The following is a 26320-nucleotide window of genomic DNA, read 5'->3' as shown; positions in this document are numbered from 1 at the left end:
ACAGGGAGCAAAATTTGGGGCTGGCGTCTTTGAGCATACAATTGGGATATCTTGTCCTTATTTGAAAAATCTCTGTCTGGAAGAACTAGACCATAAATCTGGTCACGTGAGATTCCTCTTATTTAACCCTAGACTTTATATCAACATCTATGATAGAGTTACAATACATTTTAGATATTTACCTTACTTCAAGATGAGTCATGTTTTATAATTAATAAATTTTCTTTAGAAGAATCAAAGGTGACTGCAGACACTATTGACGTCTATGGGTAGGTAAGCTGTTTTTAGGCATTTTCAGCCTGTAGGTGCAATATTTTACACCCACAATTTCACATTTATTGTTAAATACAGGTTTGGAGAAATGATTAAAATGACAATGGGAAATGGAAAAGATATTTTATGTAAATATAATATGTGTATATATATAATAAGTATATATATAATAAACATAAACTTCAACATTAAGCAAAGGGTACAGTATTAAATACTGGCATAATTTTCCACATAGTAGTGCTTGATATTGCAAGATATTTGACAAGGATTTCTTTCTTTAAAATCAAAGCTGCTTCTGTTTTGGCAGAGTCATGTAACAATTAAAAAATATCACCAACATATTTTTATTAACATTCTGTTATGGAAAATAGAATGAATGATAATTACTTTAAAAGAAAAAAAAAAGTCGATAAAAGTCATGAAAGGAAAAACACAGAGCTCTGTATGATGTGTGAAATAAAAAAGTCAAGTGTTTCTCTGAAAATTGTATTTGAAATGAAAAACTCATTTAACTCTTTGCCCTCTTCCCAGTCCTTAAACAATTCTGGAGTAAATATATAAGCTGTATTTGATGGTTACATATTGTGCTTCTTCATTATGCAAGTCTTTCAATGACAAAACTGAAACTATACTAGAAGTAGTACTAATACTTTTGTTAATAGTTCTAATATTAGAATTAGTTTTAATAGTAGAAATCTGAATTTACAGTTAAACAGAGAATCCAGTGCCCACCGCAGGTCAGACAGATGAAGGTCTACAAATCAAATGTAGAGGTTGTTAATCAAGGTAGACTATAAACTGACATGACTCACAAATTCAAAAGTTTAGAATAAGTGTTAATTGATATATTATCACAACATGTCTTACCAACAAGGTACGCCATAACCTACTAGATTTCTAATTTCTGTTATAAAAAAGTCTGTCCTTAATTTAAACTGTGTCATTCTCTGTCAAAAATAAGTAGGTCTTCAAAATATCTCCATGACACAAACTTACTAATCCACTAAATGTTTTGTGTTGGCCTCCAAGACGTCAGCAAGATCTGAGCACCACACTCTGAAAAGTCTTGCTGTTTTTACTTGTATGATGAAGATAGGGGAATTCCGAGTTGCTAATTTTTTAGGAGAGTTCATAGTAGACTGTGGTTGCTTTTCTAAGAAATATTGTTTCTACACCACTTCTCCTATAACTGGAGTGTATAATATTAAAAGTAATATCTTTAATATGTCGGAATGTGTAACCACTATAGACTAAGAGGTACTGAAAAAAAATACTATCAACTTTACCATGAATTGGCATGTAATCTTTTACTGACCATCAATTTGAGAGTGGTTGGTCCAAATTCAATTACATAGATTTCTTACATAAACAAGTACAAAAACAGCTCTTAGTTTGCATTCAGCCTCCTTACAGACACTATAATTTACAGAAGAGAAAGAGAGAAGGTGATAACAAAGAAATTCTTCCTTAGAAGTGAAATAAAAAGTTCAACACCTTAACTATTAATCAACAGCCATACTAGTCTGCTTTCACAGGATACAAAGAAGAATCTAATACTAAATCTTATGGTTGATTGCACTTCTCTATCTGCTGTAAAACTAACACATGCAGCATTACTATAGAACTGGAATAATTGTGGTTGAGACTAATGCTTAGAATTCTTTTTTCCCTGTACAATCTAGGTCATCACAGCAATGTGCTGAGCATGTGTGGGAGTCTTAAATTGGGCACAGCAAACTTAACTTGCTCAGGTGTCAGTGTTGGCAGCTAGTTACTCCAGACTCCAGTGATCTGGAGGAAGAAATGGCCATGTATCACTTGTAGATAACTTTTATTATTAATCTAATTACAAGTCTCATTTAGCAACCCCATGCTTCTTGACACTGTTTTGTAGGAGTTATAGATGTGTCCCAACTTCTCCATAAATATTTGCTTTCTAGCTTTGCAGCTCTTCAAAGAATGTACCAATGATTATAATTGGTAACGTATAAAAAAGATAAGCAATCTCAGTGAGCCAATTTATTTTAAAAGCTTATGTTCTATTGTACCCTGACACCTGATTGTTATAGTCATTGGGCTTGTCCTTCCTTAAGCATGGCAGAAAAGGACAATGCTTAATGGAATCCTTATTTAGGTTTAGGTTCAAGGCTGTTCTCAGAAATTTTGGCACAGATTTCATCTCACTCCTTCAACTACCCTCTCACACACAAAAAAATGGAAAGATTCATTCCTCGTTCTCAGCCCCATACGTCCAAACGTGAACAAGACTATCTCTGTTTTTGAAAATACTGAGTAGTTATATGTCTGTGCAAACTGTGCGTTTTTCTTTTCAGTGCCTTCAGTCCCTGAGAGAATATGTTTTTCTGCAGCTCCCCCAGATTATTGCCTATTATTGTGTATCACAGGGCGTTCTCTATTCCTATCTCTGGCTTCCCATGTCCTTCTCTTGAGTAAATACGCTTATGCATTTAGTAACAAAAATATTTGGAATCAAGTTTCTCCTCCAATTACTTTCCAAAGACTAAACATTCTGAAAAACTATCTTGTAAGAGTTCCTACTAAGGGCGTGGCCATGTTGTTCTGGAAATACTTTTCAGGCAATTCTAATCTTTTGTCTAAGGCTATTGGTTGTTCATTGCCTGACTCATTCTTCCAAATAATTTTATCAGATGAATTTATTCCCAAACTTTATAAATCATGCATGATACAACTGTCTATTAACTTTAGTTGTGGGCCTCTGTACCGTGTTCACATGAATGAAATCTGAACATATTCCTTTTTTGTTCTTTCTCATATAATTTTGGACTTCATCACCTCTTAGTGAACCTTATTTCTCCCTCCATCCACTAATGAACACACAAGATTTTTTCCTGTTCTCTACCCTTCAAGAAATCTGTTCCTCAGATAAAAAGGACTGAGATCTCACCTTTGATTGTGTGAAGACAGTAAATTTTGCAAGACCTATAAGCAGTTGTGCAAAGCTGTCTTTGTGGCTTTCCCTTTCCGGTTACTTTTAAAGTGATAGTGATGCATGCCTCATTCTATTTGCATATATTGCCTGCTTCCATAGCTGACCAAATTAACCTTAATAACTAAAGATTAAAAAAAAATAATAAATACTGTATTCCTTTGTCACCAGATCCTTGCAGTTCCAAAACCTTTGAGATCATTGCCAAAAAACACCTTTTGAAATTTCTCATAAGCTAAAACACACACATACTGAGATTATACATTTTAGTTATTCATCTATTTCTATGGTCCACTTGTACACAATTTAATAATGGCCTCGTGGATCATAATTTGGGGAAAGCTGGTTCAACTGCAGCTATCAATACATGTATATTTGACTAAGGAAGCCAGAAGTGCTGCTTAATTGCATTGAGTGTATTTCTTAGTGTAGCAGTCAGCGAGCAAGAGTAAATTTGGCCTGAAGTGGCATAAAGTATTTTAGAAGATTTACTTCAGGAATACTGGTATATTCTTCTAGCCACCTTTTCAGTTCTCAGTTATACTAAGATAATTTACTTAAATTAGATAAAAAATATGGCACATAAATACAACATCAGTGTAGATCTGGAAACACTTATTTCAGGTGCCTTGCCATAATAGGGCTGTATTGGTTCCAGAATCAACTCTGAGCGAGATGAGACGATTCTGGATCCAACAAATCTTGTAGAACACAAGGTAACACCATGATGGACATGTTAAGTAGTGTCTATACCACTCTGTGCCTTAGTATATTCAAGGATTTTGCATTATCTGTAATATAACAGTCTGTCATTACTTCATTACTACAGATAATGAAGAGCTGACTCTGCTTATACTTTGCTTACTTTGTTTTTGAAGGCAACCTGGGGAGTGGACTGCTGGACTTCCTTCTGTTTGGCAGCTTAATTGCAGCTGTGGATCCTGTAGCAGTTCTGGCAGTGTTTGAAGAAGTCCATGTCAATGAAGTTCTATTCATCATTGTTTTTGGAGAATCTCTTCTGAATGATGCTGTAACTGTGGTAAGTAAATTAATATATCCCAGCATCACCCTAACTCTACAGCATTTGTTTGTTTGTTTGTTTTTTACTCTGAAATGTGTATCTATTCATGGGCTAGTCTAGCCTAGTTCATGTTGTTCTCTGTCTTGCTTACAAATATGGTATTGCAGAGATTTTATATTCAAACGTGAAAGCTATTTGGAGCCTGTAAGCCACATAATAAGAATATTCCTTCATAATGTTCTTCATAATAAGAACATTGGGAGCCTCTAAGTCACGTTCTTGGGTTAGATGAGTACAATAAAATTTAAAACCAGATTTTAGGTATGTATGTTTTTTTGCCTTTCCTGTTTTAAGTATGGCTTTCATGATTTATCAAAATTATCTCTAGGGATTTTTAAAAAATATAAATAGTCTTTTGCCTATTTTCTTTATGTCCATTAATCATGTGCATACCTTATATATGGATTTGGGAGAAGTGCTTGTGCCTGTTCCTTCTCTTTTACTCCAGTCAGGTGATTATCAAACAGATTAATAACAAAGACACAGTTTGGGGGAAATGGTGAGACATTTCAGAAAGTTTCAGGTTTGTTTTGTTTTGGTTACATGTTAGTTTCTGCTTTGTTTGTTTGTTTGTTTGTTTTTCCTTTTAGAGAGAAAAGAAAAATAAACTTAAAACAATCCCAAATTTTTACTCATGTTTTTTATTTTGATTGAAATACCTTTTCATGTAATTTTTTTCTCAGAATAAATAGCAGCTGGTTCTGTAGTACAATCTTAGTGGACAGGGGATCAGTAAGTCTGATGGCAGAAAGCTGCTGTAAAATTGAGTTGTTATACACCTTTAGCTCTCTTCTTGCTTCATCTCCTATCCTTTCTCCTGTATATCTCCGGAGGAAGATACTATATGTCCACCAGTCTCAGTGACTTAATTTTTTGCGTCCCAGGCGCTGCAACATCACTGACAGCAGCCTGACAATTAACCAGAGTTTGAAAATGTCATTTGGGGCCTCCAGAAAAAAAAATAATTGCCTTTAGATATCAGTGTCATTAGCACTTTGCAGGTATTTCCAGAAACAAATATTAAAATAAACTCTTGATGAACTGATACATCAATATCATTTGTTTTCAGAAGGAAATGATTTTTTGCCACTGTGAAATGAATAAAAACAGTAACTCTATAAATAATAAAAAATGTTTGATTGCTTGTTGAAAAGATTGCAGAAGAGAACAGTAATCAAGAACAAGAGAAAGCATAGCCTATGAGAAAGTTTGAAACAATTAGCATTGTCTACATTGAATAAGAGAATATTGGAGGATAGAAAAAAGTGATCATGTGGCACTTTTTAAACTTAAATATGTTGTAGACAGTTGTCACAGAAGAAAAAAGCATGAATAAATGTGAAAGAAATGGTAAATATGGTAAGAATTAATGAGTTTAGCTGCAACAACAAAAGGTGAGAAAGCCACAGAAAGTACTCTATCACTGAAGGTCTTTAAGAATAAGATAGACAGGCACCTGTCAGGAATGATGCTCATACAAACTTCTTCAGGCAGGGAATGGATGACTTCTTTACTTTCAGCACTACCAATTTTTGAAAAGCTTTAATAGAATTATTATAGTTTATTCTCTTTTATGTTCAACATATTTCTTTTATCTTCAACATATTTTGTGTATGTTAAACTGACTGCAGTCCAGTATCTTATTAACATCTTATTAATAATATCTTGTTAACTGCTGCCTTGGACTTCCCAAGGACAGATTTTGAATTGTTCAGGACACTAGCAGGTTCAACAGAACCAAGTGCCGGGTCTGCCGGTCCTGCACTTTGGTCACAACAACCCCATGCAATGCTACAGGCTTGGGGCAGAGTGAATGGAAAGCTGTGCAGAGGAAAAGGAATTGGAGGGTGTTGGGTGATGCTTGGCTGAACATGAGCCAGCAGTGTGCCCAGGTGGCCAAGACCAACAGCATCATGGCTTGGATCAGGAATAGTGTAGCCAGCAGGACAAGGGAGGTGATCGTCCCCCTGTACTCTTCTCTGCTCTGCTCTTGAGTCCTGTGTTCAGCTTTGGGCCCCTCTCTACAAGAAGGATGTTGAGGCCCTGGAACATGCCCAGAGAAGGGCCTGGAACACAAGTCTTGTGAGGAGCAGCTGAGGGATTGTTTAGTCTGGAGAAGAGAAGGGTCAGGAGAGACCTTATTGGTCTCTACAACCACCTGAAAGGAAGCTGTGGGGAGCTGAGGGTCAGCTTCTTCTCGCACATAACTAGCGATAGAAGGAATGGGCTAAAGTTGTGCCGGGGAGGTTTAGGTTGGAAATTAGGAGAAAAGTCTTCTCAGAAAGAGTAGTTAGGCATTGGAATGGGTTGCCCAGGGAAGCACTGGAGTCACCATCACTGGGGGTTTTTAAGGATAGGTTGGAGGTGGTACTTAGAGTCACAATTTGGTGGACATAATATTGGTGGTAGGGTGATGGTTGGACCAGATAATCTTAAAGGTCTTTTCCAACCTTAACAATTCTATGATTCTGTGATTCTATGATTGTTATAATCTCACTATCTTATTTATCTAATGCAGGCAATAAATAAATAAAAAAAGTCTTCTGCCAAACACTTGAATTTTAGAATGAGAAGTGCCTTAGAAAACCCACAGGCACATAGATGTAACAATACTTCTAAAATATAAAAATTCTATTTAAATAAGAAATGTTGTGTTGGGATTTTTGTTTCTTTCTGTTCTCCTGCATCTTTTCCATTTTGCAAAATTAAAAAAATCTGCAAAATCTCTTTCCACACAAAATTTCCCTCAGTCTTACATAATTTCAGAATTCATAATGATGGGGCCCATAATGAGATGTTTTTAATAGGATTAATTCAGGCACAAATACTAAGTCAGTCTACTTTTCTTTTCAGGTGCTGTATAATGTGTTTGAAACTTTTGTTCGACTAGGACCAGAGAAAGTGACGGGGATTGAATGTGTCAAAGGCGTAGGTGTGTAGAATTGAATTCTGTATCATATCACTGATGTACATATGAAGACTTTTAAACCAAATATTATTATGTTATCAGAAACTGTTTTTTTTCAGCACTTACCCTTGCCACTTGCATTCCCATGTTCTTGTGGCATACATGAAGAAGATGAGAATGTAAGAAGAGATGTAAGAATATTTTCAGAAAATAAATAAGTGCACATTTGTGAAATTCAATCAGATTTGTTTTCTTCTGAAGAGAATTAACAGATGTGTAATTCAGCTCTTAAGACCATCAGACTTGAGAGATATTCATATTTTCTTTGTATTTTATAACATGTCCTTAGTTCCAGCCCACAACTTTTCTTCATTCTATGAAAGATGAGCTTGCATATATGCTTTCTTACTCCTCATCATAGCAATTACCATCAATTAATGTTTGCCAGTAGCTGTCAAGCAATGTTAGCTGCATAATTTTTTTGTTACTCTTTCCAGTTCTAAGCATGACAAGATACTACATTATCTTACGAATTAATGTGCTAACAGAGACTTTGGCATACTCCATAACAAGCTTTTTGAAAAGCATTTGTTTATGGAACAGTGGGAAAAGAATTGTTCAAAGAAATTCAGTGGGGTTTGAATAAGCCTAAAATGATGAAACTAATAAATAAATAAACTTTTTTTTTTCTTTTCCTACAGGATGCTGAGAGTGCTCTGTTCCCCTACCGAGTACTCAAAAGAATTCATTTTGTTGCATTTTAGAAATTATTTTTGAAGTGTCCTCCAAAATTTTCTGATTTGCTGGCCTTACAATTGAAGAACTATTTCAAAACATTTTTTTTCTAATTATTATTATTATTTTTTTTTGTATTTCAGTGTCATTCTTTGTGGTGAGCCTGGGTGGGACACTGGTTGGCATTTTGTTTGCATTCCTGCTCTCATTGGTCAGCCGCTTCACCAAGCATGTTAGAATCATTGAACCTGGATTTGTGTTTATTATTTCCTACCTGTCCTACCTCACAGCAGAGATGCTTTCTCTTTCTGCTATCCTTGCGTAAGTCCCTTTTTATTGTTGTTTGTGAAGGGGCTAAGAAGGGAATATAGTTTCTATAAACAATAAAAGGAAAGACATAAATTATATAGGGTGGCTACAGAATGCAACACTTACAAAATTTATGCTAAATATTACTATCTTCACACTGCAGTAGATTATAGTTTGCAAATACCATAATTATTCATCTTCAAAAAGGAATGTAAATTTTCCAGTATTTGCTGTGCAACATGATAATATCTTTGTCAAAATATATATTTGATCCTTTCCTTTTTGTTGTTAATAATATTTCCATATTTAACAGTTGTCCATTCTCCATGATTTGTGTGTAAAACAGTGCTTTTCGAAGGCACTCTATGACAGACATTATCTGCTGCTTTCACTTTCTGGACTGTTCTCTTTAGGTCTGCCTAAACTTTGTTTTAGCTTGAGTACCTCTGTGTCATTGTAGATGTTCCAGTGAGTATACTCAATATTTGAAATTCCTACTGCAAACAGATAATTTAAGTTTCTAGCTAATGTAAACAAAAATTAAACTTTTGCATGTAAAACAGCATGGTGTCCTGAAAAACAGAAGAAACTGAGGTATTTTATGATCTAAAGAAATGCTGTCTTCAGACTTCTAAGGATCACCTCAGGATGAATATTTAAGATGTGCTTTTTAACCAGATTAGACAGTAGAATAGCCTCCAAATGTATTTTTCCTTAGAAATTAATGGTGAGTTTTTGTCACCACGTGACAGACTAGATAGAAATAATATTAATTGTTACAAGTATTTTATGAACTTTTTTTTTTTTTTTTCCCACTCCCTTCCCCCTCCAGGATAACTTTCTGTGGCATTTGCTGTCAGAAATATGTCAAGGCTAACATATCTGAACAATCTGCTACAACTGTAAGGTATACCATGAAAATGTTGGCCAGTGGAGCAGAAACGGTTATCTTCATGTTCCTAGGAATTTCAGCTGTAAATCCTGCTATCTGGACATGGAATACAGCTTTTATACTGTTGACTCTAGTATTCATCTCAGTATACAGAGTCATTGGTAAGGAGATGATCTTCTTCTTTGCCTTGCATTATATTGTTGATATATATTCTTTTGAAAAAAAAAAAAAGTGTTTTGAGTTCTAGGTTTATATCTTTTAAAACATTCTATTCATTTCAGATGAATTATGGTTGTTGTCAAGTTAGGAAGGTAGATTTTTTACAGTAATCATATACATCATATGCTGGAAATAGAGTAGTATTTCACTTTTGTCAGGACATGAGAACCCAGTGGTTAACATTAATCACATAATGGCTAACTTTTATTGATGCAGCACACAGCATTGGCAAAATCTCCCAATGAAATGGACTTTGTTCTATAACTTACAGCCTATCAAAAAAAAATTTGTGTCCTGTCCATCTCTTTTCTTCAGCTCCTTCAATTTGGTGATAAAGAGATTGTCTTAAGCTACTTTTATGGTTGACTTCAGGTTTGAGACACACAGTGATGTAAGACCATATACAATTACACAGAACGTTCTCTGGCTTAAGAAACAATTCTCAGTGACTGGTGAAAAGCTGAGTAAATAAGACTGTGGCATGTAGGGATTACTCCCTGTCAATGTACTGGGTTTATGTTTGAAATGTTTGCAAACATTTCAAAATACCAGTGATGATTTGCCTAACTATGTAGTTCTATAATTTAATCACTGTCTTGTGTAATAGTAAAGAGCTTAAAACAGCCAAAGAGGGATAGAATTAAGTACTTCTTGAGAGTGATTTTTTATTCTTTACATCACTATGTATTTTGTATATGTACTTACACCTAGGAAAAAAATAAACAGGTTAGTTTGGGTGTTTATCTTGAATACCTGACTTAAATTTAAATAAAAGCTGAAGCATCTATCTAATTGACAGACTTCCTAGACTCTATATTTGTATTCTGGTTACAGACTCCTGGGCTGAATGAAAGGCTTAGCCCCATGGCCTCCTTTCTAAATAACTTGTAACCATTGTTAAATTAGCCAACACTCAGTAGCTGCAGATGTGTGCAAGGTGCTTAAAAATTTTCACTTTCTTAATTTTGTTATTTGTTGTATTTCTAGAATTAGTGGTTAACAATTCTGTAATAAGTGTGAGTGCTAATTAAACAGTAAATATTCAGCAATGACAATATGCATCCACAAAAGTAATTAAGCTTAGAGATTGATAAGTTACTAAAGACCTGATGATATTGGGCCTTACATAAATACAACTCTCATACCCTTAGAGGAGTCAGATTGGTGACATGAATTCATTTTGAAGGTCCCCTTCACCACAGGCCTTACAACCTCAAAGTTCTCTGAAAACAGGATTACTTTTGCTCTGGCTAGCAGACCTGGCCTGCAGTAGTGCAATGCACATGCTGTACCACTCTCAGGAGTGGTGAAGCAGCTTTCCTTCTGTATGGTGGTTGCTCTGGGAGACATAGGGATTTCTAGAGCTTTAGGTCTCTTACAGCAGGCAGCATCTCACCTGAAGTCCTGAAGACAATGTCAGCATGTGAATACAACCCTTCATAAAGCACTTTTTAGTATGATTTGTAAACAGTACCACATCTTGTCCCTAAATCAATGTTTTTTCAACATATTTCTTGTTTTGTTGAAATACCCTGTGTATATCATTTACTACAGTAATAGAAATTCTATTCCTTCTCAACTGTTAAGTTCAAAAGACAGCACATAGCAGAATTTCACTTCCAGTGCCCATTCCAGAGGAAGGAAAATTCTTGCCTCATACCAAAGGACAGCATTCAGCAGACATGACAGCATTCTCAGAAGGGTTGCTGGATCAGAGAAGAAGATTAATCTAACTCCTTTGGCTAAATGTGAAGGGGAAGGTACCAGTGGACCTAGCCCTCTTGGCAGTGTTACAATGGAGAAGGAGATGTAGAAGGTGTAGAAAATTTATTATGAAATCAGATTGCTGGTTGTTTCTGTTACACATTGTTGAGATACTGACATTTCATAAGAGCATTTCTAGACACACTGGCATTTGTTTTTTGTAGGTGTAGTTATACAGACATGGATTCTTAACCACTACCGAATGGTCCAGTTGGAGATAATAGACCAGGTGGTGATGTCATATGGTGGACTACGTGGAGCGGTTGCTTTTGCTCTGGCTGCACTTCTGAATAAAGATGAAGTGAAAGACAAAAACCTGTTTGTCAGCACAACTATCATTGTTGTGTTTTTTACTGTTATTTTCCAGGTAATTCAAATTCCTAAGCATGTTTCTTGCAAGGAAAAGGAGTCTATCAAAAGTACTGAATGCTTAGAACAGTTCCTAGCTGAAGGTTGTATATTGTTTCACTGAACTGGAAGCATAATTGACTTTGTAATTTTAGTAACAAAGATCCTATTTTATGTTTTCATATAGTGCCACAAGAGACAAAAGACAATTTTCTCTGTGCTAAAAAAATGTTCAGTCTTAGATGATTGATATTAATAGTGCTCTTGTTAATATCTGATTAAGCATCCTTCACCTCATGTGAATAACTATAGGGAACAGTCCTTTTTACTGGCAAATACATTCAGTAAGTTGATCTACTGGAGCCTAAATCCTTGTTTTAAAACATAAAAGTAAGCAGTGGATTAAGAAAGTATTTAGCATTCAAAAAATAGTAACTTCTGGATGAAAAAACATGAACTTAAATGGAGATGTGTCACTACATACCTGCTTAGAAGTCTTCTCAAATTTATTAAAAAATTAATTGTGATCATAAACTACTGACGTGTAGAAAACACCGCATTCATTAGTATATGAATTTTTTTTTTCAGCTTTCCACTACAGTATTTTTCTATATAGAAGATATGTTTGGAAAAACATATTATTGTCTTTTATATTAAAAACATATTATTGTCTGGTTATTGCCTTTTCAAGTCTTTGTAACATGAGCTGAAGATACTTCATTATTTTACCTCTGAATGGGAGAGTGATCAAATGGGAATGTATGAAAAATGCCATATACATGTACAAAACTGCTCTGTTTCTCTTTAACTCTGTGCAGCTGGAGTCTAAGGGAATTCTTAAGTATTATAATTTTCTTTGCCCAGGGATTGACAATCAAACCTTTGGTACAGTGGTTGAAAGTGAAGAAAACTGAACACAGAGAGCCAAAACTGAATGAGAAACTTCATGGCAGGGTAAGATCCTTGTAAATAATGTTGTGGTGTTCTTTGAGTTCTTACAGAATGCCTTAAGTGGAAAAAAAATAGAAAAAAATGGTTTTGGAAAGGAGGAGGCAATTATACTGAAATTTGAAGAGGAAAATCCTTCAAATTTTTCAAAAATGTTCATGTAGGCTGTAATATGTCTTGAGATTGAGTCCAGTGAGGGGATACTCTACTGAAGGTTCTGGTCTGGGGCTGACAGCACTGGGGAAACAGAGGTAATAATAGTCTTTTCATCTAAAAGAGTAGGACATTTGCTAGGATAAAGCATGTGGAAGTAAGTTTGTCTTAAATACTGTGTATTCATGGAAAAAAAAATGACTTTGCAGTGTGCATATGACAAATAATTCCAGATTAATGGTAATATTTTTTGTCCAACTTGAGTGGTGTGTGTACCTATATTTCTCTAACCTTTGAAAAGATTTTGAAACATAAGCCCAGGATCTCTTCCAATTCACTTTCACACAGCATTATAAAGTTATATTCAGTAAATGAAACCATAAATTTTCAATACTAATATAGGTTTAAGGCCATAAGACTATAAGACATCTTGCATGATCTTCTTTGATTCATAAACTATTTAGATCTATAAAGCTATGCCTTTATGAAGCATTTTAACACTTGTAGTATGTTAACACTTGTATAAGCTTCAAATCTTGTCTATTTTCAAGCCGAAGGTTACCTGAAGTGAATCAATAACATAGTAATGGACAGGTTTTTGTTTGTTTGTTTGTTTGATTGATTGTTTTTGTTTTGTTTTGTTTTGTTTTGTTTTCCTGAGGAATGCTTTTAAAAACTACCGAATAACTGTGTTACACTTTTGCTATCCAGCAGAAAAGCTGTTTACAAACTGGGTATTTATCCAGAAATACAATTTTGATATTTAACTACTTAAAAGTCAGGATTCTACCCCCAAGAATATAATTTATCTGCTTTCATGGGATATACCTTTACATCTCCATGAGTAGAATAGGCTGAAGAGTAACATTAATCCTAGCACATCGTCTCAGGAGGTACAGCGCTTCTAGAGTTGTATATGTTGCAGCCTTTAGAGAGAGAGAGCACTGTCCATTCTCAGAGCATATGAGGGAGGCACATAATTTACAATGTCATTTTCACCACTTTCATGTCAGATGTCTTCTGAAACAGTAGTTAGTATTATATTCAGGAATAATCCATATTACACATTCTAAAACCAGTGTGCTGTAGATTTTGTAGTAAGTCCAGTATTCAGAGTGAAATGTTAACAACTGTATAAAGAAAAAGATCAAATTCTACCTGCAGCTGCCTTGACTTGAATCAAAAGATATAAACCTCAGGATTGCTATCAGCCATGTGATAAAAAAATCCAGTATGGGATTTTGCCCTGGATATCAAAAAAATGACTCCTACTCCTACTGTCATGGAAGTACAGATGTTGAAAAGTCTAAAAAGAAACACTAAGGAAAGTTTTCAACTGACTTAATCCTCAGCACTAATAATAGCTCATTATTTTACAGGGCAGAAGTGGAGATGGTAAAATGGGTTGATAAAGAGGCTTAAAATTCAATGTTAATAAAGTAGAAACTCAAATAGCTTCTTACTAAGACCCTTGAAGTTAAGAGTAGTTAGTGAATTTGCAAAGAACTGATTAGAAAACTCAGGGCCTTTGAAGAAAGGCATATGGTAGTTAGCATTTCTCTAAATGGGGAAAAAAATCTGCTTAGCAGCAATAAAATTACTCTGCATAGACACCTGTTCTAACCTGACATATATTGAGATTTTCTCTCATTATGCCTTTCATTTTTTTTGTGATACAAATTCCACTTTTACTTTTCTAGGCTTTTGATCACATCCTTTCTGCTATAGAAGACATCTCTGGACAAATAGGACATAATTATCTAAGAGACAAGTAAGCAGTAAATAACTTGTAATGTTTGAAATACTGCTAGAAAATCTCTGTAAAATAGGGCTTTTTAAGCCAGTGAATTGAGGGACAGCAAACATGTCAAGTGTAGTTTAAAAGGTTATACACTGAAAACACAGCAGCTAACAAGAAAACACTTTATTTTCATCCCCTAAAACTGGAATCTTTTATTTCTCTGCTCCAAGTTCAGACTAGGTATATGCAAATGCCTCTCAGTTCACACCTAAGGATGAGATTCTCTCAAGGTTTGAGAACTGGCTATTTGTATAGAATTTAATCCAAAACAGTGAATTTTTTTTTTTTTTTCTCTGTGAATGCCCTATTTCATGAGCATTTTCTGTGTGGGGAAATACTAATAAACTCAAATACTATTGTGCTAGTTCTTTGTTCTATTTCTACAAAGGGCAGGTTCAATACCTCTAAAAGGGGTTGCAGAGAGCCCTTGAAATTGATTCATATGATTCATTTAAGCCTACTGGTTTGAAACCAATAATGAAAATTATGGATCTTTTCCATTCTCCTCTGTTTATCCATCTAGAAAGAATCAAAATTACTCAGATGAAAGATACAGATACCATTTTCTTTAAACTACATGTGAAATGTTACCAGTGTGATGGCAGGCTTCCCTAAAAGAGATGAATTAATGTGAAAAAAGGTCATTAAATCTGGATATCTTTAGCAGCATTATTAAGGGTCTTGAAGATGAGGCTAAATATTTTTAAAGTGGCAGATTAATGTTTTACTTCGTATATGGTAGAAAGTAATTTGCTCTAAGTAATGTGGAAGAGTAGCTTAATGTAGGTTCTCTGTTGAGTGTGTGGTAATCTATTTTGAATGTGACCATGTTAAATCTCCTTTTGGACTACATGTACGTGATAACACTACTTCCTCAAAGAAGTGACAATCCACAGCATTTTCACCGATGTAATAGCCTGATGTAGATACTGATTTTCAGATCTGATGAATAATTATCAATTCTGTGAACATAAAGATATTTTAACTATCAGAATAATAAAAAAATAATAATCTCAAAACTGCCATTGGGCAAGATGGACAAAATCACTTTGAATAGTGGTTGGTCTCCAAAGTTGCCTCACTCACAGTAGAGAAAATCTCAAGTAAGGTTGAAGAAAATCTCAAAAACAGTCTTAATTTTCTGGAGCACAAATATGAAATGGCAGATGCCATACTATCAGACAATCTTGGAAGTGTAAATCACAGAAAATACACATCACTTTTATCCTCCAGACTACCAAGTGGCCTCTGCCAGTGCTTTGGGAAGGGCGCTGCTTTGAGCTGCCTTTATAGGCTGGGTGTCCTAAAATACAGTAGGGGAAAAGCAGATTCCTTTCCAAAGGAGGAAATAAACTTAAACTTTTAGAATGAAGCTATTAGGTATAGAAGTAAATAATAAGAAGTAGAAAATAATTTAACATGATCTCCCTGAGTAAAAAAATGTCCTAGTGACTCTGAAATCGGACACTGTAACCATAGCACTATTGCTGCTGTAGTATAATTGGGTAAGTAAGCCTATTAAATGTTTTGTGACAGTGGCATAACAGCCTTTTCCTTAACTTTACTTAGCTGCTATTTCAAAACTTTCAAAACGAAATCCCTCACTTGTTATGCTCATTATTTCCTAAAAGTGCTTAGCTCATTTTAAAAAAAAAGCATTTATGCTAAACTAAAAATTCTGTGATTCTAAAATTGCTTGTTGCCATTAATATGGTTTGTTTTAATTATTAGGTGGTCCAATTTCGATAGAAAATTCCTCAGTAAAATACTGATGAGAAGGTCTGCTCAAAAATCAAGAGATCGGATCCTTAATGTTTTCCATGAACTCAACTTGAAGGATGCGATTAGCTATGTGGCAGAGGTACTTTTTCACACATTATAGCTTCATATTTCTTCATTTTCCATTCCTATTTTTTAACTAGATATCTGTGAATTACAAGCTGACATTGAAACTGAAGCAATGTCTTCATGGAGGAGTAGAGATTTGCTTCTCCCAGATATCCATTGTCTTCTCAGCTGCAAGAAACTCAGGAGTTCATAAAACATTTTTATAAATTTGTCTTTTTTCAACTCTGCTATTATGCAGCATCTGTTCAATAAACAAAAGCCTGAGTGAGTTCAGTCTAAACCTAAATAAATTCCTTACAACTGGGAGGGGAGATCCTAGTCCAGGAAATGTGAAAATAATCCACAGCAAATGAATATAAGTATAGAATCATCAAATCATTTAGGTTGAAAAAGACCTCTAAAATCATCTAGTCCAGCTTTCAGCCTAACAAATATAGCATATAATATAATATTTTTCTTACCACTACCACTTCTCAGAGACACAGTATAGGATTCTGAAAATAGCTCCTCTGCATTTCCCTCAAGGTGCCAAAGAACAAATAGCATATTCTTATAAGTGGGTACACTTCCAGAAGCTTATTTTGGTCAGTTTATACATGCAATTTTAAAAACAAAACTATTTAATTATTAGGCCTTCCCTAATGAGTGTGGGCATCTGACTCCGATAAGATTAGTTTTTGCTCTAAGTTCTTTCCATCCAGATCACCTCTGAGATGACTGCAAACAACAAAAAGTCCTAGGACGTTTTGTTCTGGTAGCAAATCATTATTGCATGGTATACAATAAAAAATATAAAAGATAAATAAGGATTTAGATAAAGGCAATAAACAACACTTTTTCATAAGGACACATAAGGCTTATCACACAAATGTGATTCCAAAATATATTTTTAACATGAAACATTTAATGGAAATATCAGCATGATTTGTACAGATTCTTGCTGCAGACAGCAGTAGTTATGACATTTGCATATGGCAACCTCAAATGATCTGCATTTTCTGGTTCACATTTTTCTCTAGATGTTTACAGCCATAATATGTCTTGTTTCTTTCTGTGACCAGGGAGAACGTAGAGGTTCCTTGGCATTTATACGTTCTCCAAGTACAGACAACATGGTGAATGTGGATTTCAACACCCCACGCCCGAGTACTGTGGAAAGCTCTGTGTCTTATTTACTGTAAGTAACTTGGACTGATTGTTTTTGTCTTCTGTTTGTTTTGTTTTGTTATCTGTGAGGAAATGCAAGAAGAAAAAAAAAAAAAAAGAAAGTTACAAAATTTGAAAAGTGTCAGTTACAGGGGCTTCATTCACTACTTTTTTGAACTTTAATTAATCTTTTCCTCACACATAACGTGGGCTATAGAATACTGCTATATGGTTGCATTTGGCAAACAAATTTTGTAGTAAAAGTTGGAAGATTAAACAGACAACCACATTACAGCTTTTTCATGTGCTTTTTGTTCATCAATTGCTATAATGTGGCTAGATGTCATTTCTGTGTCTACTCCAGAAAAAGTCAGCAGAGAGACAAGGAAAAAAAGTGTTGCTTCATTAACTCATGAGTCTTTCACAGAACAGACCTTCTTTCATGTAAATGGAGAAATAAATGCTACACCCACTTGAAATACAAAAATCAAAACTCTTCTTAATTTTCTCATTAGGTATTTTCATTTAGCCAATTTTTACTTTTTACTTCATCTTTTAAAAGTGTTGTTTGTATTTTGTATTCTTGTTCAGGAGAGAAAAGGCTGGACCGGTTTGCCTTGACATGCAAGCGTTAGAGCAGAGGAGGAAAAGTATTCGGGACACAGAAGATACAGTTGCTCACCACACCCTACAACAGTACCTGTATAAACCCAGGCAGGAGGTGAGAGTAAAAGAGGTTGAGAGCAGAAGGTTGGAAGCAAAACTGAGAAGGAAAGAACCTATCCCCAAAATCCATCCTTGAGGGAGATAGGCTCTTTGTCTATATTCTTTCTCACTTATGAACAGCCGTCTTTCACAGAGCTAGTGCCTTTGATTTCACTGGGGCTACTGGAATGCAGAACTCTATCCAATATAGGTTCAGGTTAACTGGGGCATACCAACTGAAGTTTCAGACACACAGGAGAGGTTTATTTAGAATAACTGTTACTCTTTCTTAGATATACTTAAAATTTGCAGATTTATACCTGTTTCATGGTTAAGAGAGAGAAATAAAAATAGGATTTTCATTAATGCCTTTAGACTAACCTTTGGTTCATGCTCTTTTAAAGAGTTGTTTTCATTGCATGACACTGCATGCATTGATTCAGGGCTTTCAGCTGTATTTCTAAATAAATGAATATTGTTTTCCTTTCCTGATAACAGCACAAACACCTGTACAGTCGACATGAGATCATGCACAGTGAAGATGAGAAACAAGACAAGGAAATTTTCCATAGGACAATGAGGAAGCGCTTAGAATCTTTCAAGAGTACCAAACTAGGAATAAACCATTCCAAGAAGCTGAATAAAATCCACAAGCGAGACCGGGGCCAAAAAAGGGTAAAATAATTACATAAGGACCCAGATGTAGCCACCTATTACACAAAGTAAGGAGAGGGCAGGGAGGACTCTGAAGGGTCCTATGTCCTGCATTTATCTCTGTCCTATAGAACTTCATGAACTTAAAGGGCCTAAGCAAGAAGAGATTGAACTATGAAATGACTCAAGGGGCACCTTCTCACACGCTGCTTTTCTCTATGCTTTGGGACCTTTCTTCCGGGTGAGAGATTTTTGATCACTTGAAAAACAGCAGATCTTGAGCCATGCTATAACACTATTGTGAATTTCTGCAGGGTAGACGTAGCAGGGTAGCACCAGAGCAAAGAGCTTTCCATAAAATTTGCATGAAATTAAGAGGGAACTTACAGCATAGGAGAGACAAAATTCCTTTCTTTTCCTGTAGTTAGTAGAAATATAAAGCAAAAACTGATGACAACCATATTGAATCTCAAGAAAATATTAAAACAGATTTCAGGGTTACACTGCTCAATTGCGATTTGAAAAGACATTACTGCATTTGCTCTCTGATGGTGGTAGCATTTTTCTTGATTTAGTTTGTTTGTTTTCTTTTAGCGAAACAGCAATGTCATACCAAATGGAAAAATACCTTCAGAAATTTCAGTACAAGATTTTACATTAAAGGAAAAAGGTAAAAAGACCAGTGTCCTTAACTGCATTTTATGAGCTACATTGTCTATAAAGCATCACTGAAAAAAATGATATGCAATGTTGAAGCTATTAAAGAGGAACTTCTAGTTATAACTCAGAGTGGAGATCTGGTCCATGCTTAAATGCAGTGTCTGGGTAATTTAGAAGTTGTTTTTCTAGGCTACTGGATGACAAACTAAATTTGAATTGGCATTTTTACTCATATTTTTAAAATATCATGTTTATATTTTGAAAACAAAATAAAACACTGGCTACAACATAGATATCTTCCATCTTCCTTTTGGATAAACTGTAAAGAGCAAGTTTTGTCATATATATATTTTCTAATCACAGCAGGATATGTCTGCCCGAGACACCATGCCATACAAAATTCAGTCAAAATGACAATCTCATCCGAGTTAAGGTCCATTTACATGTATTTAAAAAGATCTGAATCAGAGTTGAAGCTGAGCTGAAGTTAGAATTTGAGGAGAGGTGTAGCTTTTAAAGGAACACAGAAGCTAATTTGAGCACTGGATCACCCTTCATACATCAACCTAATACATGGACCAGCCTGGAAGTGTAATCTGAAGCTGAGTGGTTGAGAGATCATCCCTAGAAAGAGCAGGAAATAAAAACCAACAAACAAACAGATTTGACCTTTTGGTTTTGTGTATAAGGCCCCAAAATCTTTAATCTTGTGCTCTAGCCATTTATTTTGATTGGCAGGGACAATACAAGCTGGGTAGGTCATTCACTGCTGTCTTGTTGAAGAACACAATTTGTATAAGTCATCCTCTACTAGGAAAAAAAAAAAAAAAAAAAAAAAAAAGCTTGTTTGGAGGACACTCTTAACAAGTGATTTAGTTAGCGGCTTTGGTAAATTGATTACATGGCAGTAGAATCATTAATAACTTTACCAGCTTCAAAATCAGTCAGTACACTAATTCTGACTTCAGTCTAATGATGAAAATCATGTGACTTTAGTCTAATGATGAAAATGCAGTGACAGGTCTTTTTAAGGGAACATGGTTGTCAACATGTGAGCACTGAAGACATAAAACATGTCAGATTCACATGTCAAGGATTTGTTTCCTTCAGTCCCAGAAAAGCAGACGATTCTATTAGTCAAGAATTTATCCAGAATGTGAAATCTCTATCATAACACTGGATGCAAATGCTGAAACCTTTGTTGGGTTCCTTGAAGTAATTGGTACCTAAGCTGCAGGCTGTATCTACATGTACATACTCATTTCAATGCTACAACTGTTAATTAATTTTTGCCCTTGTCTAGATCCTTGTTAAAGATATATCTTTGCTCATGTAACAGCATCATATTGTACTTTTCTGTCAGAATTGACACAAATCTCTAATCAACTGGACTTTTAAAAATTTATTTATTTTTATTCCAGATTTGGAGTTTTCTGAAGCAGAAGAAAATAATGATTATGAAACTTTGCATCTAGGCAAAGGAGTTGATTTTCTGGCTGACGTGACCAAGCAAAATTTCACAGAAAATTCTACTGGTAAAAATATTAATTACATGAAATTTTTTTATTTTTTTTTTCTCAAATGTAAAAAAAAAATAATTACTAGAAATCTTGCTGCTTTAGCTTTTTTGTTGTTGTTTTGATTTGATCTGTTTTCTTAGAATTGATATTAATGGTAAAAGATAACATATTTTGGTTATATGAAATTATGAGGAGTATCAAATTTACTACTAATAATACTGACAGAAGTTGTGAAAATGACTGCCTAACCCAAACCTAAAACTACTAATTATCTCCAGCAACATAAAATGTTATATTAGAGTTATCCTACCTCACAGTCAATACCAGTAGTTTGGAGTTGATTTCTACCTGCATTTAAAGTACTTAACTGTGATGCTTAAAGATCTGAAAAAAAGTACTTAACTTTCATGCTTCTTCTTTCATGCAGGATTTATTTCAGAATTCACATCTCCTTCAGTTCCTTACAGGTTTATAGAAGTCTCTGAAAAGGGAAGATTTACAATTTTTTCTGGAGCATTCTTGATGATTTCCTGTCCTGAATCATAGAATCATAGACTCATAGAATGGTTTGAGTTGGAAGGAACCTTAAAGATCACCTTGTTCCAAACCCCCGACATGGGCAGGGACACCTTCCACTAGACAAGGTTGCTCAAAGCCCCATCCAACCTGGCCTTAAACACTGCCAGGGATGGGACATCCACAGCTTCTCTGGGTGACCTGTGCCAGTGCCCCACCACCCTCTGAGTAAAGCGTTTCTTCCTTATATCTAGTCTAAATCTACCCTCTTTTAGTTTAAAGCCATTACCCCTTCTCCTATTACTACAGTCCCTGACAAAGAGTCCATCCACAGCTTTCCTTTTAAGTGTTAAAGGTCTCCTGGTCTCCCTGGAACCTTCTCCAGGCTGAACAACCCCAACTACCTCAGCCTGTCTTCATAGGAGAGGAGCTGCAGCCCCTTTATTATGTTTGTGGTCCTCCTCTGGACTTGTTCTAATACTTCCATGTCCTTCTTGTGCTGGGGACCCCAGGGAAAGGCTCCAAAATATCAGATTGAACGTATACCAGAGATTATATGATATGATTTGTAAGGTTTTAGCATTTAGTATATTTTTAGCACTTTTGTGTCTGAATTCTCAGCATATGTAACATTATGCATACAGTGAAGAAAAATTCCTATGTCTGTACTCTTTTGACAGTCATGCTGATATAACCTTTTACCTACACCATTACAAATTTTGTATTTCAGTATGTGTGAAGACATCCAGAAATCAATCCAGGAATAAGTGGGTAGCAAGTTATAGACCTAGACTGGTTTTTACAATTTCTTTTTCTGTTTAAACACTACAAATGTGATATCTATATTAAAAGGTTCCTTTTACATACTTCCATGGCCTGCTTCAGTGCCCTCACACACACCTTGTTCCTTTACAGATTTGGGCAGTTCACGTTTTTTCTTTATTTTTTCTCATCTTTTGCTTCTTTTTGTGGATTCAATTTGAATTTTTCTGCAGTTATTTCAAGGTTTGCTTTATTTTGTTCAGGTGATGGCTTAGTTTGTTCTTCTATTGATTTTATTTCTTGACTTTAGATATTCTAACCATAACTGCATGTTATATCCAATTTTTCTCTGTAAAAGAAATCCAAAATGACTCACAATAACCAAGTCAGAAAGAGCAAACTATGTGTGTATAGTGGTGTTTTTGTCTATTTCTCTTCTTCTTCTTTTACAAAGTCGTTTGTTGTATTACCAAGAAATTATTTTGATTAATTGTATTTGTCACTTGTGAACTTGATTTTAGGCATTGATAACCCAGTATTTTCAGCTGATGATGATCAAAGCATCTACATGAAGTTCTCACCATGGTTGTCTAGTGAAGATACTGTGGTACCATCACAAAGGGCCCGAGTGCAGATCCCATATTCTCCAAACAACTTCAGACGGCTCACTCCATTCCGCCTCAGCAATAAATCAATAGATTCCTTCCTGCTAGCAGATGGCCCAGAGGATCGACCCAGATCTTTTCTCCCAGAATCAACACATATGTAATATCTTAAAAGAGATTATCACCTTTATTTTTAATCAGTCCTCCTATCAATCCTGACTACTGACAAGAAGTTTACTTTTCTGATTCTTTTTTTTTCTCAGAGCATCTCTTTCCTTCCTGACTTTTTCCTACAACTAAACATCTTCCATTTTCCTTCCGTTTGAATAATAGAACATCTTTCTATTTTTCTTCTATAGAAAAGCTATCCAGACATTAGGGGTGAAGTGCCTTGCTACTTTTACAGAAGATAAGGGTCTTGCTCTTTGTTTTGGCTTGAAAATTTTAAATGCTAAGCAAAAGATATTCCAAACACCAGAATGTTTTTGTATCCATTTTCAAGCAGCTCCACATTTCTTGGTTAGTCAGTTCTAGAAGATAAAATTAATACCCAAATTCCCTAACATGGGGTTATTCTAATTCAAACCACTTAAAACTCCTTGTTCTTTCAAGTGACATGGTGTGGGCTGTCTTCAGGTATAAGCACAGTAGGCTGAAGCAATCCAGCTGCTGACGCCAAAGCACAAGTTTTGCCTGTCCACGTCTCTCATCTTTTGCCTAAGAGGTCAGATGAGCCATTTAAAACATCAGATTCTGTTGTATTCCAGTGTACATTAGGAACAGCAACGCTAGACCAGCAATGAGCTGGTCTGATTCTCTTACTCTTAGCATGATTAGAATATGAGTTTTGACTCTATTGCTAAGATGTTTTGAGTCAGTTTTGAACACTTGGCCAGTTGCAGTGCCCAACCAGTGAAAGTGGTCTCATTGCTACAAGTACCCAATGACACTGCTAATGTACTTATTTTCTTTGCAATAAAAAACATCAGAGTTTCCGCTACATGGGTGGAGACTATTACACAGCAGCCAGACTATGAAGAAGCAGAATTCCAGTTCTCAGTATCATATCCATAAACTGTGAATTCATCTTAATCCATATCTTATTTTGAAAACAGAAAAATGTTTGGCTTTTTTGATGCAGTAAATAACTTGTTGACTCTAATATCTTAGAAAAATAAAGTGACTCTGGGTTTAGATTAATATCCTACTTGCCCTTTAATTCTTGCTCCATGAAAATTTTCCACACCATAAAATACGGCCTTCATTCCTATAATCAACACAGTCAATGCTGTAAATGAGGTGGGTCAGGTCACAGTTCAGCCATCATAATTGAATAGAACACAGGGCAACAGAGGGATTATGCAATGAAATGTGATAGTCAATTTCATCATGAATTAGCTTTTGTGGAATCCACAATCACAAATGTATAACCTAGTGTCCTCTATGCATCAACAAATAAAGGAATGTGGCAAGTTGAAGGTACTTAGATGATCAAAGTTTGTACAAAGATCTCAGGGCAAGAGTGAATAATTTTGCATAATTTTGCAAATTTTGGTTTCAGAAGAAATTCATAATCTTTGGAAAATAAATTGAAAAAGAAGTGCTCATTTTTTCTTCTGTTCTGGCTTCTACCTTGCAAAAGATGTGCTAGTTCAAGCATAATTTCAGAAAGCACATCTCTTTACTGGAGTGGCCTGTAGGTCTGAATTGGTTCTAATGCTCAATTCCTTATGAATGCATCTTTGCTTGTTTTCTAAATGATGTTTTAAAATAAATGCTAGATTAATTAAAGAACTGTGAATAATCTATATCCTGATTAAAAACTAGAACAATGAGCAGCATTCTAAAAGGAAAACTTCTCCCTGACACTTATTCACACTGAAATTCTCGCTTTTTTTTTTTTTTTTTTTTCATTTAGAAGTTAGTCATAAAATATTAGCGTGTTACTTTCTGAACATTTCCTTGCTAACCTTTGTTCTTTTCCTCCATTCTATTGCCTTAATTATAGGAGACTTTATTATTCAGAGCTGCTATGTACAAGTTCTTGTACAGGCATATATATTCTTGTCCTTTGTTACATCAAAATCATTTATTTGGAAGTGTTTTGGGAAGTTAGATTTCCTGAGCTGATAAGCTGAGACCTCAATTACTCTCAGAAACAGTACTGTCAATTATCTACTTAATGAAATTCTCCTATTAGGAGAATTATATTGAAATTTCAATTAATAGGTTTTAAAAAACAATGTACATTGGAAACAAAAAGCGGAAATGTGAGGATTTGCTACATAGTTTAATGTATAAAGAAAACAGGTCGTTTTCAAGAAGAAATTGTTTCTGTAGTAAATGCTTTTCTTTGAAAAAGCACAATTTCTTTCAAAAGTTTCTGAAAGATTTCCTTGCTGAGCATTAGGACTAAATGTCTCAAGATAAACATGTACCTTAATGACCAGATGATGGCTCCGTTTCATAAGCATTTGAAGCAGGCAGCTTTCATCACACTGAACTCAGTTTTGCCTGATTCCCAGCAAGGACAGAAAGTGTAATATAGTCACTTGAGGTTGTCCAGGACAGAAATTGGGACGGGGTACAATTCCCTACCTTAAAAACTATCTTAAACCATACACTTTAATAAGACTTTTATAAAAATAGCCAAAACCAAAGCCCAATAGCCAGCACAGTAATATAGAAAGTGTATACCTACAATTTAATGTGTATTTAATTCAATTTAATGTGTATTTAATTGTATTCTTTAGGTGATATGGACCATGATGTTGAAATGACAGAATACTCCTCCTCAGATGACAAATTGCCTTCTTATGCATCTGACCAACTAAACCAAAACCAAAGTGTTTCAGAGACTCCCCACCACTTCTTTCCATCCTGTCTTCAAATGCCTTGGACACATAACTATTATTCCTTGGAAAACAGAGGGAATATATCTCTTTCTACTGTCTCTGAGTATATAGGTTCTTGTGACCCAAGCATACCTGATCTCTTCTGGGAAGCAGGTACAGATTCAAATAACAAAGAGACAGTAAACTCAGGTTATGGTTCCGAAGTTAGCTACAAATCAGAGAATTCACAAGAAGAGAATTCTCTACTTATACCTGAAGGGCTGGAAGACTCTTACATGAAGGAGCCCCAAGAGAAGCAAATTTTGCTTGATGTACAAGGAAATTACAGATCTGCGGCAGCCAGGCGTGTACAAAGTCGACGTTCTTTTCACAGGCCAAAACCTCTGCAACACCCTAAGCTTCAGAAACTAGCATCTCTTCCAACATCTTGCCATGTCCCTCCACATTCTTTGGAACAAGAGGAAACACAGCTGTGAGCCAGGGTTTATCTGAAAGGAGGAGATGAGAGAGAATAAGCTGAATAAAGGGCTTCTGTAAAAATAGAGAGCAACTTATTGGTTGGTTCATGGGGCCTAGAATGGTTGCTGTGGAATGGTTTCAGATGGAAAGATGGAAAAGAAGTGGCATCCCGTGATACCAGAAACACTGGA

The 26320-nt window shown here is 35.2% G+C and overlaps 1 protein-coding gene across 2 annotated transcripts in view; it reads left to right on the top strand.

Moving 5' to 3' along the window:
- SLC9A3 (solute carrier family 9 member A3) overlaps positions 1 to 25708 on the top strand; it is a 49003-nt gene extending 23295 nt beyond the window's left edge. The window contains exons 3-17 of one of the 2 annotated variants that reach the window (XM_072033358.1): positions 4120 to 4280; positions 7176 to 7254; positions 8109 to 8286; positions 9107 to 9327; positions 11314 to 11516; positions 12362 to 12451; positions 14299 to 14369; positions 16131 to 16260; positions 17309 to 17424; positions 17985 to 18114; positions 18597 to 18773; positions 19347 to 19422; positions 20834 to 20947; positions 22732 to 22975; positions 25569 to 25708. In XM_072033358.1, coding sequence (XP_071889459.1) covers positions 4120 to 4280; positions 7176 to 7254; positions 8109 to 8286; positions 9107 to 9327; positions 11314 to 11516; positions 12362 to 12451; positions 14299 to 14369; positions 16131 to 16260; positions 17309 to 17424; positions 17985 to 18114; positions 18597 to 18773; positions 19347 to 19422; positions 20834 to 20947; positions 22732 to 22975; positions 25569 to 25572 — 1994 coding nt within the window. In that variant the 3' untranslated portion in view covers positions 25573 to 25708. Of the gene's footprint in view, positions 1 to 4119; positions 4281 to 7175; positions 7255 to 8108; positions 8287 to 9106; positions 9328 to 11313; positions 11517 to 12361; positions 12452 to 14298; positions 14370 to 16130; positions 16261 to 17308; positions 17425 to 17984; positions 18115 to 18596; positions 18774 to 19346; positions 19423 to 20833; positions 20948 to 22731; positions 22980 to 25568 lie in introns of those variants that run through there. The other variant, XM_005017359.6, reaches the window with a different exon arrangement.
- Positions 25709 to 26320: the final 612 nt, after the last annotated feature.

The sequence above is a fragment of the Anas platyrhynchos genome, chromosome 2, assembly GCF_047663525.1.
Source record: "Anas platyrhynchos isolate ZD024472 breed Pekin duck chromosome 2, IASCAAS_PekinDuck_T2T, whole genome shotgun sequence".
NCBI classification, from domain to species: Eukaryota; Metazoa; Chordata; class Aves; order Anseriformes; family Anatidae; genus Anas; species Anas platyrhynchos.
The sequence above is the reverse complement of the archived record's forward strand: the minus strand, read 5'-3'. Positions and strand labels throughout refer to the sequence as shown.